Genomic DNA, 15,442 nt, shown 5'->3' on the forward strand with positions numbered 1-15,442 from the left:
TGCCACAGCGGATCACCTGTTTCCATTTCTTCCTGTCCTCTGCATCTTGTTCTGTCACACCAACCACCAGCATGTCCTCTCTCACCACATCCATAAACCTTGTCTTAGGCCTTCCTCTTTTCCTGTTACCTGGTAGCTTCATCCTTAGCATCTTTTCCCCAATATACTCAGCATCCCTTCAGCACATGTCCAAACCAATGTAATCTTGCCTCTCTGGCCTTGTCTCCAAACCTTCCAACCTGGGCTGACCCTCTAATATACTTATTCCTAATCCTGTCCACCCTCATCACACCCAGTGCAAATCTTAACATCTTTAGCTCTGCCACATTCAGCTCAAACTCCTGCCTTTTTGTCAATGCCACTGTCACCAACCCATATAACATAGCTGGTCTCACTACCCTCTTGTAGACCTTCGCTTTCACTCTTACAGGTACTCGTCTGTCACAAATCACTCCTGACACTGTTCTCCACCCACTCCATCCTGCCTGTACTCCACCTCTCTTCCACACTCACCGTTACTCTGAACTAATGACCCCAAGTATTTAAACTCATCCACCTTCGCCACCTCTACTCCTTGCATCCTCACCATTCCTCTATCCTCCCTCTCATTCACACACATATATTCCATCTTAGTCCTGCTGACCTTCATTCCTCTTCTCTCTAAAGCATATCTCCATCTCTCCAGGGTGTCCTCCACCTGTTCCCTACTCTCACTACAGATCACAATGTCATCTGCAAACATCATAGTCTATGGGGACTCCTGTCTGATCTCGTCTGTAAACCTGTCCATCACCATTGCAAATAAGAAAGGGCTCAGTGCTGATCCTTGATGTAACCCCACCTCCACCTTAAACGCATCCGTCACTCCCACCGCAGACCTCACTGCAGTCACACTACCCTCGTACATATCCTTATTTATACTAATGGAAGAAAAACATTATATCTTACTTCCATGAATATGAATACAGTGCTCACAGTTACCACAAGGTAAGCAACCGTGTAGCCGTTGTTTCTTAAGAAATAGAGCTGCAGTAGTTTTATATCTTGGAAAATTTAGTCAAAGTTTTTCCTTTATGATAACGAAATTTTCCATTTTTACAAACAATATGTTAAAAAAATTTCTCCCTGCATACCAGATGTCAGTGTTTCTAGACAATGTTCATAGCCAAAGCTTCATTAGTACCATAAGTACTAGTGAATGTCACAGACTTTGTTTAACTAGTTGCCTGCAGTGAAGTGTTAAAGTGACCAATCTAGTGGTATTCCAAATTTGTGTCTTGGTTTAACATGTTGTTTTCCACAGAAGTTATCCAATAATCTTTGTGATAACAAATTAGAATCAGTCTCAGAATCAAACTCTTTACTGCATAGCCTCCTAATTCTCAAAAAATGATACTTGCAGATATTATTGGAAAATATGTTTGGTATGACAATTAATAGCAAGAAGCAAAGGATTATTGCTAAAAGGATTTCAATACAGAAAAGTGCACACAGATCCACTGATCAAGTTGGCTACAGTTAAAATCCACATACAAATCAAATCTAGTAGCAAAGCAGATCCTATATTCATTACTGTTTAAATAATTTTAAACATTTTGCAATGTCATTATTACAGTCACATAGATCTTTTGTTTAATTTCCACAGTTGCAACTCACTATCAGGGTCTTCAACAGATTTTTATACATTTGATGAAATCCTACAGCTGATACAGCACAATATTAATATTACCATTAAAAACTGAAAGACTTTCTTTATAAAATTTAATTACTAACTTAACAAAGTAAGCTATATACTATGCAGTGTTGTCAATTAATCAAAATATATTGTCATTGTCAATACCAGGCTCATTGTAAACTAACAAACCTCAGGGGAATGATCTGTTGATGCAGGAATTCTTCAATGTCATGAGGTACCAAATAGTAGGCCTTAATATCTTTGAGGGTTGGGTAATAATGGCAAAAGCAGTTTGGATAGTGATATCTTCCAAACTTGTACTAGGCTGTTTCTCATATAAAACTACCTTGTGCAGCTTATTTGCAATTCTTTTGAGACAGGTGACAGGTGACATCATCCATGTCCATAGAAAAGCCATTAAATAAAGTGGTGTGGTTAGTAGAACCCACGGAGCCAATATTACCAAATGAAACATTGGTAGACATCAGTTATTCAGAAGTCACAAAGAGAGTTCAGCACCAAAACACCATGACACCTTATCATCTGTACCAGTGACAGGGAAATATAGGTGACTACTTGTAAATATGGTTCATTCTGTATGGGACAACATCTTTGCCTTGGAGACTAAGGATTGTACTAAGTTTAAGATGTTTGCCCCTGCCTCTTAAGACATTACTTGTGTGTAATCAAACAATAACCTTATCAGTGCCCCTAACCTCAGTCCTACAAAGTGCCTTAACTAAAACCCTCTCCTTAACAGTACCACTACAAAAGACAGGTAAAAATACACCCTCATGGCACATGACACCACACCAAACTATCCCCTAACCACTACAAAAGACAGGTAAAAATATGCCCTCATGGCACATGACACCACACCAAAACTATCCCCTAACATAACCCTTACTATCTAAAACTATCGTCTAACATAACCCTTACTCCTAAACCTAAACCAAAAATACTTGCACAGAGACTGAAAAACATTTGCACACACCTTCCCTTATTCTAACCCTATCAAACAAAACCCCATTTACTTACACATAAGCAAAGCTTGCTCAAAACAGAAGCAGTTAACTATCTGGCATTCAATGCCTCCTGACATTTTGATTTAAAGTGCCACCAGTATACTAATATATATATATATATATATATATCATATATATAAATATATATATATATATATATATATATATATATATATATATATATATATATAGCTGCGGGCGTGCAGCGGTAGCGTTGTTGCCTCACAGCAAGAGGTTCTCGAGTTTGATTCTCGACTGGGGCACCTTCTGTGTGGAGTCTGCATGTCCTCTCCATGGTCGAGTGGCATTCAGAAGACATGCGTGAATGGGCATACCTTCGTTGAATGTTGGGCATTGGGCTGGCACCTCAGCACCATAAAAATCTACTGCCAATCATTAGCGGTCCAGAGTTCCACTGTGGCGACCCGGTTAGGGCTGCAGCAGCGCAAAGACTCGCTGGTCAGGGTTAGGACAGTGGAGAGTGGCTGTGGCGACGACCCCCTAACTGGAAAAATATATATATATATATGTGTGTGTGTGTGTAGGGGGGGTGCATATGTTTACCTAATGAAATAGCGAATGCTCAAAACAGAGACAAAAAGATAAATATTTTTAGAAGGAATCACAAAATAATTAAAGAAATGTATTTTATGCAGGAGATCAAACCCCCTGTACCTCCTCACCTCTTGCTAATTTTATATATATATATATATATATATATATATATATATATATATATATATAGATATATAAATTCTGAGTTCAATCAGCAGCAGGGAAAGGGCAACTTTCCTATACCTGGTGAACTGTGATCTCTCATGCACAGCAGCAGGCATCCAGAAAATCAACAAAAAAAGAAAGTTGGCTCCACTCGCAAATAAACTCACTACACAATGCCCTTTGGTCTCCACAAATAGGGAAAAGAAAATAGGGCCAAACACTGAAATAAGTGTATAAAAGTTTTTTTTCTGCAGAACAGAAGTCTTGGCAATAACACAGAAGCAACGATGTTACACAGACCGGTTTCGCCCCCTGGCATCATCAGTGTGAATACACGCAACCCTAACCCAAAAACCCTTATATAGTGATAGACCAAATAACATATTAAAATAAAAATACATCTAATAAAGTACTACAAATGAAAAATGATGTCACAAACTACTGAAACATAGCATATGGGTGTATATTACATTAAAAAACTTAAAAAAGTTCGAACCGTCATATGGTCGAAGCCATATGATCAAACTTTTAAAAGTTCAAAAAGCTAAAAAATAAATAAATAAACAGAAAAAACCTACCTGACCATTTTAAGCAAGTGGAAAAGACCCCCCTGAACCCCCACATGGGGGGTGGGCCTCCCACAGCCCCCGCTCTTTAAATATATCAACTCTGAGATTGCACTACAGTGCAGGAAAGGGAAATCTTTCCATTCCGCTCTGTACAGAGATCTCCATTGAAACATTCCAACTTTTAAAAGTTCGATCATACGGTGTCGACCATATGATGTTCGAACTTTTAAAAGTTTGATAACATAATATACATCCTAGCATATTTAACAAATACCTAAGTAAATCAAATCATTTAAAACAACATATATTAGTTGTATTTTACCAATGATCATTTAAACCAGGTTTACATTGGGAACCCAAGTTTACTATCCACATTCTTTCTTTTTTATCCAAGAGGTCATGTCTAGTCAACTCAGACGGACCCCTGCCTCTAACTACATCTACAACAACAAAAAGAAACTGTGCATTCACATGCTCCAACGTATGTTTATAGACTGCACTTCTTTGACGTTTGCAACTTATGTCACTCAAATGTACTGCAATTCTACTTTTAAAAGGCCTGGAGGTCTGCCCTACATAGAACGCCCCACATTGACAGATGGCCATATAGACCACCTATTCGATTCGACAAGTTATTAGATGTCCAATTTCAAAAACCCTAGCTGTATTTGTTGAGGTGAATGACTTGGTAGTGGACATTACATTACAGTAGACACAATTCCCACAGCTATTACATCCCCTAATCATGTCAGCCCTATATTCATCCTTGGACCAATCAGATTTTTTTAACCATGATAGTGACTCCCCCAATGTTTTTTCCTCATCTAAAACTATATGAAAAATTGTTTCCAAGGTACTGGTCAAAAAAATCATCAGACTTAAACACATCCCAATATTTACTAATTACCTCCTTAATTTTAAAGGTATTTGTACCATAATTTGTGATAAACCTAAATTGTGATGTTTTCCTATCACATACAGTATTATCACTACTGCTAGCAGTGTTTCTTAAAACCGATTCTCTTTTGAATTTCAATGCCCTTGTTTGTTCCCTTTTCACATCACCCACATTATAACCTATTTTGATAAATCTATCAGTCATTTTTTAGCCTCTATTTCAAAACCAATATCCTCACTACAAATATGCCTCAGTCTCTGAAACTGTGATTTAGGAATATTTGTTATCATGCTTTTTGGATGACAACTACTTGCCTCCAATATAGCATTTTTAGTAACAGGTTTTCTATATAACAAGGTAATCATTGTACCATCCACTCACTTTGTGATCTGAACATCTAAAAAATCTATGCTATAAGGTTCTATCCTATCCACAACTTTAATGTTAAATTCATTGGAATTACGAAAACCAACAAATTCCAACTAACCTTGAACAGTCCCCTTAGCAAATGCCCCAACAATCGTCAAGACAGCGTCTGGCACATGTTCCATTCTAAAAACCCCATAAAGAGGTCCGCATAGATGGGAGCAAATACCCATGGCTGTGCCTTTAACCTGTAAGTAGCATTCACCTCCAAAATAAAATACATTATGTTCTAATAACAGCTGTACCAAACTAATGAGATATTCTGTGTGTTCGGATGAATATAGACCATATACTATTAGCCAAAATCTTACTGCTCTCATGCTCCCAGTATGTGGAATATTTGTGTACAAGGACTGTACGTCCAATGTGCAAATGAAAGAACCAGGGGTGACTTGCAGATCATTCATCAAACATATTAACTGATTAGAATCTTTCAGCCTGGCCCTAATTATTGACAATAAAGGTTCAAGTTGATGTTCTAAATATACCGACAAAGGCTCAGTCAAAGACCCTTTGCCTTAGACTATCGGCCTTTCAGGTGAAGACTAGATTGCTTTATGTATTTGAGGCAGTATGTGAAAATTCTGGGCTTTAGGATCATTTATATATATATATATATATACACACACACACACTCAAATGTGCATCCATCATTTTTTGCCTTTAGAAGAAACCCATCTATTTTCTTCTTAAAATCCACACTAGGATTGATAGGCAATTTAAAATAGAACATACTATTATTCAGTTGCCTCATGGCCTCCGTAGTATATTCAGATGTTGCCCAGAGAACAACCGCTCCACCTTTATCAGCTCTGACTACCACTACATCTTTGTTATTCTTTAGTTGTACCAATTTTGTAAGATTATCACCATAACTTTTAAAAATGGCATTTTGATTGACATGTAAATCGCACATTACCATTTCCTCAAATAATTTAACTCTAGGATGGTAAGGCGGTTGAAAATTCAATTTTTTGAAACACAAACCAGAAGTTTGCATATTACCATTAACATTCTTCGAACTAAAAAAAATACTTCAAGTTTAAGCTTCTACAAAAATGTTTGACATCCAAACACCATATTCAGAAACAAAATTAGAGGGTACATAGCCAAAACCTTTGTTAGGTACACTTTTTTCACTAGAAAATAAGTTGTGGTCAGTGAAATTAAATCAAATTATCCATATTCTCAGTCCCATTTTCCTTTGCTTTCACATCTTGGCCAGCTCTCTGAATTCTTGTTCTTCGCTGCTCCCTGGTTTGCCTGCGATGTTTTCTTCCTCCTCTCCTAAAGGGTTCCTTCCCCTGGACTTGTTGTATAATGGAGATGTTATTTCTACAGGAAAATCTGTATCTGTACTGAGTGGATTGGAAGAAAAGTCTGAAATACTAGAATCATTAGTGGTATTAAACCCACAAGATGATTTTAAGATGGATTTATTTCTTTTACGTTTCATTCTGACCCATTTATTAGTAGTATCAGAAAATCTGACACCTCTCTTAAATGATTTCCATGAGAAGACTGTATTATTTTTGACATCTCCCATGTCTCTATTAAATTTCTTAAGCTTACGATTTTCACACACAAAACTAAACACTTGTATCACTATAAGGCAAGGTTACTTAGCATATTAATGATATCATAAATTATCTGTTCCATCTAAGAATACATTTAAATGCCCATTTAATCTAGAGGGTGTGTCTATCCTAAGTCTCACTTGCGGTTTGAGTTCCTTTACTAGCAGTAAAGGATTAGAGTCACCAAAAATAATAGAAATGTTTTCAATCACAATGAATTTAAAAATGGAGCACTGAGTGCTGACTTTAATGTGTTGGCTAGAGCATTTTTGCAGTCACCTTTTCTAATAGCTTGAAAATGTCCTTTGATCCTGTCGCTGAGTCTTCTGCTGGCTTTCCCCACATAAAAGGCATCACAAGAAGAGCACACTGCTAAGTAGACAATGTTAGTGGAAATGCAATAAAACTTTTCTACAAAATGAAAAGTAAAATTAAGTGGTCTCAATAGAAATGTATCCCCTTGAGCAATGTGTTGGCAACAACTACATCTTCCACAGGTATACATACCTGTGGGACTTAACCTGGGCAACGTATTTTGTGAAGGACTGGATTCAAAAAGGGACTTTAAAGAATGAGTGCTAGTCCCTAAAGCTTTAACTAACTATTGACTGCTTTTAATAATACCCCAGTTCTTGGTAATAATGTTCCTGGTTCCTACGGAGTCTAATAAATTGGAAGGGGAAATCTTGTGCATGCATTTGATAAATTATCCTTACCACTACTGAACCCATACTTATGGGTAGGTAGTTGTTTGGTCTATCTGCAGTCTACCACTTCCTTAAAACAGTTAAAAACCAGCTTAGCAAGATAATATTTATCTGCAAAGAGTTTCATAAGATAGTGGCATTCCTGAAAAAACAAGGTGTCGTCACTAATGATCCTACTCTGACGAACAAATTGACCTTTAACTATATTTCTCTCCATAAAACCAGGGTTCTGGCTTGAGAAGTCAAAGTAATTGTTACAAGATGTATCCTTCCTGTGGATGGAAGACAAATTAATTGATAGAGGATTTGAAAGAAAGGGAAATATCCAGAAAATGCACTTTGTTTCCCTTCCCTGACAGAGTAAAATCTAGGAAATCAATGCTTTCATTACATTTACCTAAAAAAGAATTTAGTTCATTGGGAGCCCCAAAGCACATGAAAAAGATATTGTCAATAAATCTGATACACAAATACATGAACTGAAAACCTTTCAAATGATTTAAAGTATTGACTTCCCATGCACTAAGTACCAGGTTGGCATATGCTGGTGCTATCTTGGCCTCCCACTTCTACCCCTTGTAACTACTGTAAAAAATGTTGTGTCCATCTAGCAAGGTAATCAGAAACAAAGTCTAAGCCTCTTTGATGAGGAATACTCATGAACAAAGCTATTATCCAAAGTGACCAAGGTACAATTCCTTAACACTGTAGGGAACTTAAATAGCTCATTTAAAAATTCCCAGGAGTCTTTCAAGTAAAAAGGAGAATTTTGTAAAGTTACTGTTTTCTTGGAAGCTGCAATCTGTCTCAAGGGAGGATCCTAAGGATTCTTGTGTGCTTTGGGAATAACAAGCTCCCTATAGTGAGAATATAATATAAATATATCTATAGTTATATATCCATATATTTATATATGTGGGAGTGTGTGTGTGTGTATGTATGTATAAGTGTAAAACCAAAAACATGTTACACTATGCAGTAATTTAGGAGAAAAATACCCAGAAGGTTAGATTTAGTGCTTTCATTTTTTTAATAACTTTAAAACAGAATTTCTTCAGATTTAGAATGGTTAATTATCTCCTTTGCATTGTTAATTTCTATGTATACTTAACTGTATCTGTTTGTTACATTAACTTTTCTTCCATTCTTTTAGTTTGCAGCTGAAAACAAGCTTCTCTAAAGCAAATTTCACGCCTCAAAACCGGTAAATCTCAAAGCCCCGGGCCTGTGGAAAATACGGCCCAGACTGCAGAATCCTTTATAAAGCATTCTATGAACACCTTCAGGAATGCATGGATCATCACAATCCCAAATAAAACCAAGACCCAATCCTCCAAAGGCAGGCGTCCTGTCTGGTGGACCCCAGCCATAAACAAACTATACAATAGAAGGAGGAAGCTACTACATGATAGAGCAAAATCCCAAAGGAAGGAATCTCTGATCAGTATTAGCAAAAACTACGGGCACTCATAAAATCGTCTAAGGCCAGCTTCGAGAGAAAAATTGCACAGGACACTAAGGATAATCACAAGGCTTTCTTTAGTTATGTTAGGAACCTGGGTGGGAATTCCCAGATATGCTCAGAATTAGTCCAAAATGACAAAAAATACACAGAGCCACAGACATTGCCAACATCCTAGCTGACAGGTTCAGTGCAAACTTCTCCCCCCTCTCCCCCCAAAGGACAAATATCTATCCCAACAGAGTGCTGCCCCCCTGACATCTCAGATGCTCAGGTAAGAGCCGCCCTCTCCAAAGCAAAAAACACAACATCAATGGGACCAGATGGTGTCCCGGGCTGCGTCCTACATGAACTCCAAGAAGAGCTAAACCCAAACATAAAACTACTGTTCAGTCTTAGCCTTACTACAGGATATGTGCCCAAAGAGTGGCGTACAGCAACAGTGGTCCCTCTCCACAAAGGTGGTGCCTCAACGGATCCTGGAAACTATCGCCCCATAAGCCTGACTAGCTTGGTCTGCAAAGCTATGGAAAGGATCATCATGGACCTCATAAATAAAGATATTGGGGACCTACAGACACTGGATCCTACCCAGTTTGGCTTTGTTAAGGGCAGATCCTGCCTCTTAAACCTGGTCGATTTCTTTGAAACAGTCACCAAGGCCATTGACAGGGAAGGTGGTCCACACAGCCTACCTGGACCTCGCTTAAAGCCTTCGATACAATACCCACTCGGGCATTATAGATAAGCTCACCAGCTTAAATATAAACCCTATGTCACTAGATGGGTTGCAAACTGGCTCAAGGACAGAACCCACATGGTTAAATTGCTGGAGCCATGTCAGACTCTAAACCAGTTACAAGTGGCATCCCACAAGGCTCAGTCCTGGGACCTCTCTTGTTCGGTATATATTGCTCGGTGGTACAGGCCAACACGGAAGGACTGTGGCTGACCAAGTTCGCAGATGACTGCAAACTGGGCGCCATAATCAACTCTCCAGCCGACACAAGCATCCTCCAAAAGGGCCTCATAGAAACAGACAACTGGTGCCAGAGCCATGGCCTCAAGCTAAAGCCAAAAGTGTATAGTCATCCCTTTGGCAAAAACAAAGTGCCCACAAATTACCACATAGGTGGTAATCCATTAAGTACAGAAGAAGTCATTAGGGACCTGGGGACCCAAGTTGATAACAATCTCTCATTTGACAACCACGTGGCCAAAGTGGTTAGAAAAACATTTTATATAGCCCATCTAATCATGAAGGGATTCACATCTAGATCAGGGGAGGTCATCGTGCCTCTTTACTCATCCCTCATCAGGCCCATAATTGAGTACAATGCCCCTTTTGGGATGTACCTTACCAGACACCTGCAGCAACTGGAAAGACCCCAAAAGTACCTCACCAAGAGGATCAAAGGGCTCAAACAGATGCCATATGCTGCCCGGTTAAAGAAACTCCAGCTCTACTCAGTGGCATACCGCCTGCTCAGAGGCGATCTGTGCCTGACGTATAAAGCCATGTCCAACCCGGAATTAATGGACATGCTGCACCTCAGAAAATCCAAATCCCATCGAGCTACAGCTCGAGACTTGAACCTCAGCACTGAAATAAATAGGACATGCTGGAGGGACAGATTCATAACCCAGAGGCTCCCTTCACTCTGGAATAAAATCCCAGTCCAGGTTAGGCAGAGTCCCACATTGACTCTCTTCAAGAGGAATCTTGATGAGTGGATGGGAGATCATAGGTTTACCCCGGCTATCACTTCTGTGTCACTGTTAGACAGAGGCACAGTATACTAACTTCAAAAAAAGGCATAGCAAAACTAATTTAAAATGGGTGGCGAAAGCCAAACACACTCTGGCTAGGCTTATAAATGCCCTAGGGCAGATAGCCTAGTATGAACCTATGAACCTATGAAAGAACCAGGGGTGACTTGCAGATCATTCATCAAACATATTAACTGATTAGAATCTTTCAGCCTGGCCCTAATTAATGACAATAAAGGTTCAAGTTGATGTTCTAAATATACCGACAAAGGCTCAGTCAAAGACCCTTTGCCTTAGACTATTGGCCTTTCAGGTGAAGACTAGATTGCTTTATGTATTTGAGGCAGTATGTGTAAAATTCTGGGCTTTAGGATCATTCACTAAAAGCTGTTTAGATATATATATATATATATATATATATATATACACACACACACTCAAATGTGCATCCATCATTTTTTGCCTTTAGAAGAAACCCATCTATTTTCTTCTTAAAATCCCCACTAGGATTGATAGGCAATTTAAAACAGAACATACTATTATTCAGTTGCCTCATGGCCTCCCTAGTGTATTCCCTAGTATATTCAGATGTTGCCCAGAGAACAACCGCTCCACCTTTATCAGCTCTGACTGTCACTACATCTTTGTTATTCTTTAGTTGTACCAATTTTGTAAGATTATCACCATAACTTTTAAAAATGGCATTTTGATTGGCATGTAAATCGCGCATTACCATTTCCTCAAATAATTTAACTATAGGATGGTAAGGCGGTTGAAAATTCGATTTTTTGAAACACAAACCAGAAGTTTGCATATCACCATTAACATTCTTCGAACTAAAAAAAATACTTCAAGTTTAAGCTTCTACAAAAATGTTTGACATCCAAACACCATATTCAGAAACAAAATTAGAGGGTACATAGCCAAAACCTTTGTTAAGTACACTTTTTTCACTAGAAAATAAGTTGTGGTCAGTGAAATTAAATCAAATTATCCATATTGTCAGTCCCATTTTCCTTTGCTTTCACATCTTGGCCAGCTCTCTGAATTCTTGTTTTTCATTGCTCCCTGGTTTGCCTGCGATGTTTTCTTCCTCCTCTCCTAAAGGGTTCCCTCTTCCCCTGGATTTTTTGTATAATGGAGATGTTATTTCTACAGGAAAATCTGTCGCTGTATCTGTACTGAGTGGATTGGAAGAAAAGTCTGAAGTATTAGAATCAGTAGTGGTATTAAACCCACAAGATGATTTTAAGATGGATTTATTTATTTTACGTTTCATTCTGACCCATTTATTAGTAGTATCAGAAAATCTGACACCTCTCTTAAATGATTTCCATGAGAAGACTGTATTATTTTTGACATCTCCCATGTCTCTATTAAATTTCTTAAGCTTACGATTTTCACACACAAAACTAAACACTTGTATCACTATAAGGCAAGGTTACTTAGCATATTAATGATATCATAAATTATCTGTTCCATCTAAGAATACATTTAAATGCCCATTTAATCCAGAGGGTGTGTCTATCCTAAGTCTCACTTTCTGTTTGAGTTCCTTTACTAGCAGTAATGGATTAGAGTCACCAAAAATAATAGTAATGTTTTCAATCACAATGAATCAGTCACCTTTTCTAATAACTTGAAAATGTTCTTTGATCCTGTCGCTGAGTCTTCTGGTGGCTTTTCCCACATAAAAGGCATCGCAAGAAGAGCACACTGCTAAGTAGACAATGTTAGTGGAAATGCAATCAAACTTTTCTACAAAATGAAAAGTAAAATTAAGTGCTCTCAATACAAATTTATCCCCTTGAGCAATGTGCTGGGCAACAAATACATCTTCCACAGGTATACATACCTGTGGGACTTAACCTGGGCAACATATTTTGTGAAGGACTGGATTCAAAAAGGGACTTTAAAGAATGAGTTTTCTTATATGAAAATGATGCTTGTCCCTAAAGCTTTAACTAACTATTGACTGCTTTTAATAATACCCCAGTTCTTGGTAATAATGTTCCTGGTTCCTACGGAGTCCAAAGAAATAGGAAGGGGAAATCTTGTGCATGCATTTGATAAGTTACCCTTACCACTACTGAACCCATACTTATGGGTAGGTAGTTGTTTGGTCTACCTGCAGTCTACCACTTCCTTAAAACAGTTAAAAACCAGCTTAACAAGATAATGTTTATCTGCAAAGAGTTTCATAAGATAGTGGCATTCCTGTAAAAACAAGGTGCCGTCACTAATGATCCTACTCTGACGAACAAATTGACCTTTAACTATATTTCTCTCCATAAAACCAGGGTTCTGGCTTGAGAAGTCAAGGTAATTGTTACAAGATGTATCCTTCCTGTGGATGGAAGACAAATTAATTGATAGTGGATTTGAAAGAAAGGGAAATATCCAGAAAAATGCACTTTGTTTCCCTTCCGTGACAGAGTGCAATCTAGGAAATCAATGCTTTCATTACATTTACCTAAAAAAGAATGTAGTTCATTGGGAGCCCCAAACCACATGAAAAAGATATTGTCAATAAATCTGATACACAAATACATGAACTGAAAACCTTTCAAATGATTTAAAGTATTGACTTCCCATGCACTAAGTACCAGGTTGGCATATGCTGGTGCTATCTTAGCCCCCCACTTCTACCCCTTGTAACTACTGTAAAAAATGTTGTTAAAGGAGAAAAAGTTGTTTTCCAAAACCAGTTTAATCAAGGATATATATGCCTTAATCCTGTGGGGAGAAGTGTCTGTCCATCTAGCAAGGTAATCAGAAACAAAGTCTAAGCCTCTTTGATGAGGAATACTCATGAACAAAGCTACTATTATCCAAAGTGACCAAGGTACAATTCCTTAACACTGTAGGGAACTTAAATAGCTCATTTAAAAATTCCCAGGAGTCTTTCAAGTAAAAAGGAGAATTTTGTAAAGTCACTGTTTTCTTGGAAGCTGCAATCTGTCTCAAGGGAGGATCCTAAGGATTCTTGTGTGCTTTGGGAATAACAAGCTCCCTATAGTGAGAATATAATATAAATATATCTATAGTTATATATCCATATATTTATATATGTGACAGTGTGTGTGTGTATGTATGTATAAGTGTAAAACCAAAAACATGTTACACTATGCAGTAATTTAGGAGAAAAATACCCAGAAGGTTAGATTTAGTGCTTTCATTTTTTAATAACTTTAAAACAGAATTTCTTCAGATTTAGAATGGTTAATTATCTCCTTTGCATTGTTAATTTCTATGTATACTTAACTGTATCTGTTTGTTACATTAACTTTTCTTCCATTCTTTTAGTTTGCAGCTGAAAACAAGCTTGCAAGTCTACTTTTCACAGTAAAACTGTAAAATAATGGATCACTGAAAAAAAAATACTTTCTTCAATGGCTGTCATTCCATCTGTTGAGCAATGTAATATTATTATTTCTTTAACTGTGGGGGTCTCATCCATTTCAGGAATCAATGAAGATTGCCTTACAGCATGGCGATAGACCACTCCAAGCACTCTGCCTTCTCTGTTTTGCTGATATCCACAGGAGCAGAAAGGACACAGAGGTGAGAGCAGTTAATAATATTTTCCTATAAAGCAAAAATACAGACAGTTGTAGTACTAGAATCTGTATCAGAAACATCCACGTTGATATAAAAACATTATATCTGTCTATATTTATTTAATAATTTACTGAAATTTGATTAACAGGAAAGTCCGACTAGGTAGGTCTCATTTTGAGAGGCCCAGGGTGACAAGCTCTAAAGAATTGTAAAGACATTTTAAGAACAATAATTAAACATCTACAGTTTAAAGAATTATGCCAAATTAATATAATGTGAAAGCATCAGTTATGATCAGATACAAATTATATGACAATGATTTAATATTTAGAGGAATTCTAAACAGTTTAGAGACATCAAAGGTAAGTTAATGTAATACAAACAGGAACTGGAAAATGCAGTGGGAGAAAAAACAGCGTAATGGCATATTTAGAGAGCCAAGGGACAGAAATTGATTGACGTTCAGAAGTGTTTGAAGAAGGGGAGTAAGGAGGTATAAGGCATGACTAGGTACTTGTTTATATTCTGGGATACAGCTTATCCTGTATTTGAACAAGAGCAAAGACAGATTTTGGCTAGGGATTATTTCAGAATGTTTTTAAAAGGACTGCATTAAAAGTCGAGAGTTTGACTTGGAGAATGCACACGACTGAATTTGCAGACTCCTTATTAAAATGTCGTGACTCATAACGCAGAGTGCCAACACACCAAACAAAACAGACCAAAAATGCAGGAGAAGGAAGAATAACAAACACTGTTCTTCTTTCCCTCCCCAACACCTCCAACTCACAGACCAACTCCAAAATCACCATAACAAAGAGAAATGGAATATTCTGAGAAATGGCCATCTCAGACAAGTCTGTTTTTTTTTCTTTTGGCCATTCAGTGTCTGTATTTTGGGATTCGCTGAAGTGGGTCCTGACATTTCAATTGGTTACTGTCTTTGCAGGCATAATTATATTACCCTCAGCCAACCTAGAATGACCTAGGATATCTTATTACTTTGACTGAACTGGAAAAAAGGGCAGTTTGAAAAATATGAAATACAACTA

General features: G+C 37.6%; 1 protein-coding gene across 1 annotated transcript in view; it reads left to right on the forward strand.

Annotated features, from left to right (window-relative positions):
* RAPSN (receptor associated protein of the synapse) overlaps positions 1-15,442 on the forward strand; it is a 318,527-nt gene that overhangs the window by 221,864 nt on the left and 81,221 nt on the right. The window contains 1 exon segment of the mRNA XM_044082863.1: positions 14,295-14,393. Coding sequence (XP_043938798.1) covers positions 14,295-14,393 — 99 coding nt within the window.

The sequence above is a fragment of the Protopterus annectens genome, chromosome 9.part0 (genome assembly GCF_019279795.1).
Source record: "Protopterus annectens isolate FY-2018-M chromosome 9.part0, PAN1.0, whole genome shotgun sequence".
NCBI lineage: Eukaryota > Metazoa > Chordata > Ceratodontiformes > Protopteridae > Protopterus > Protopterus annectens.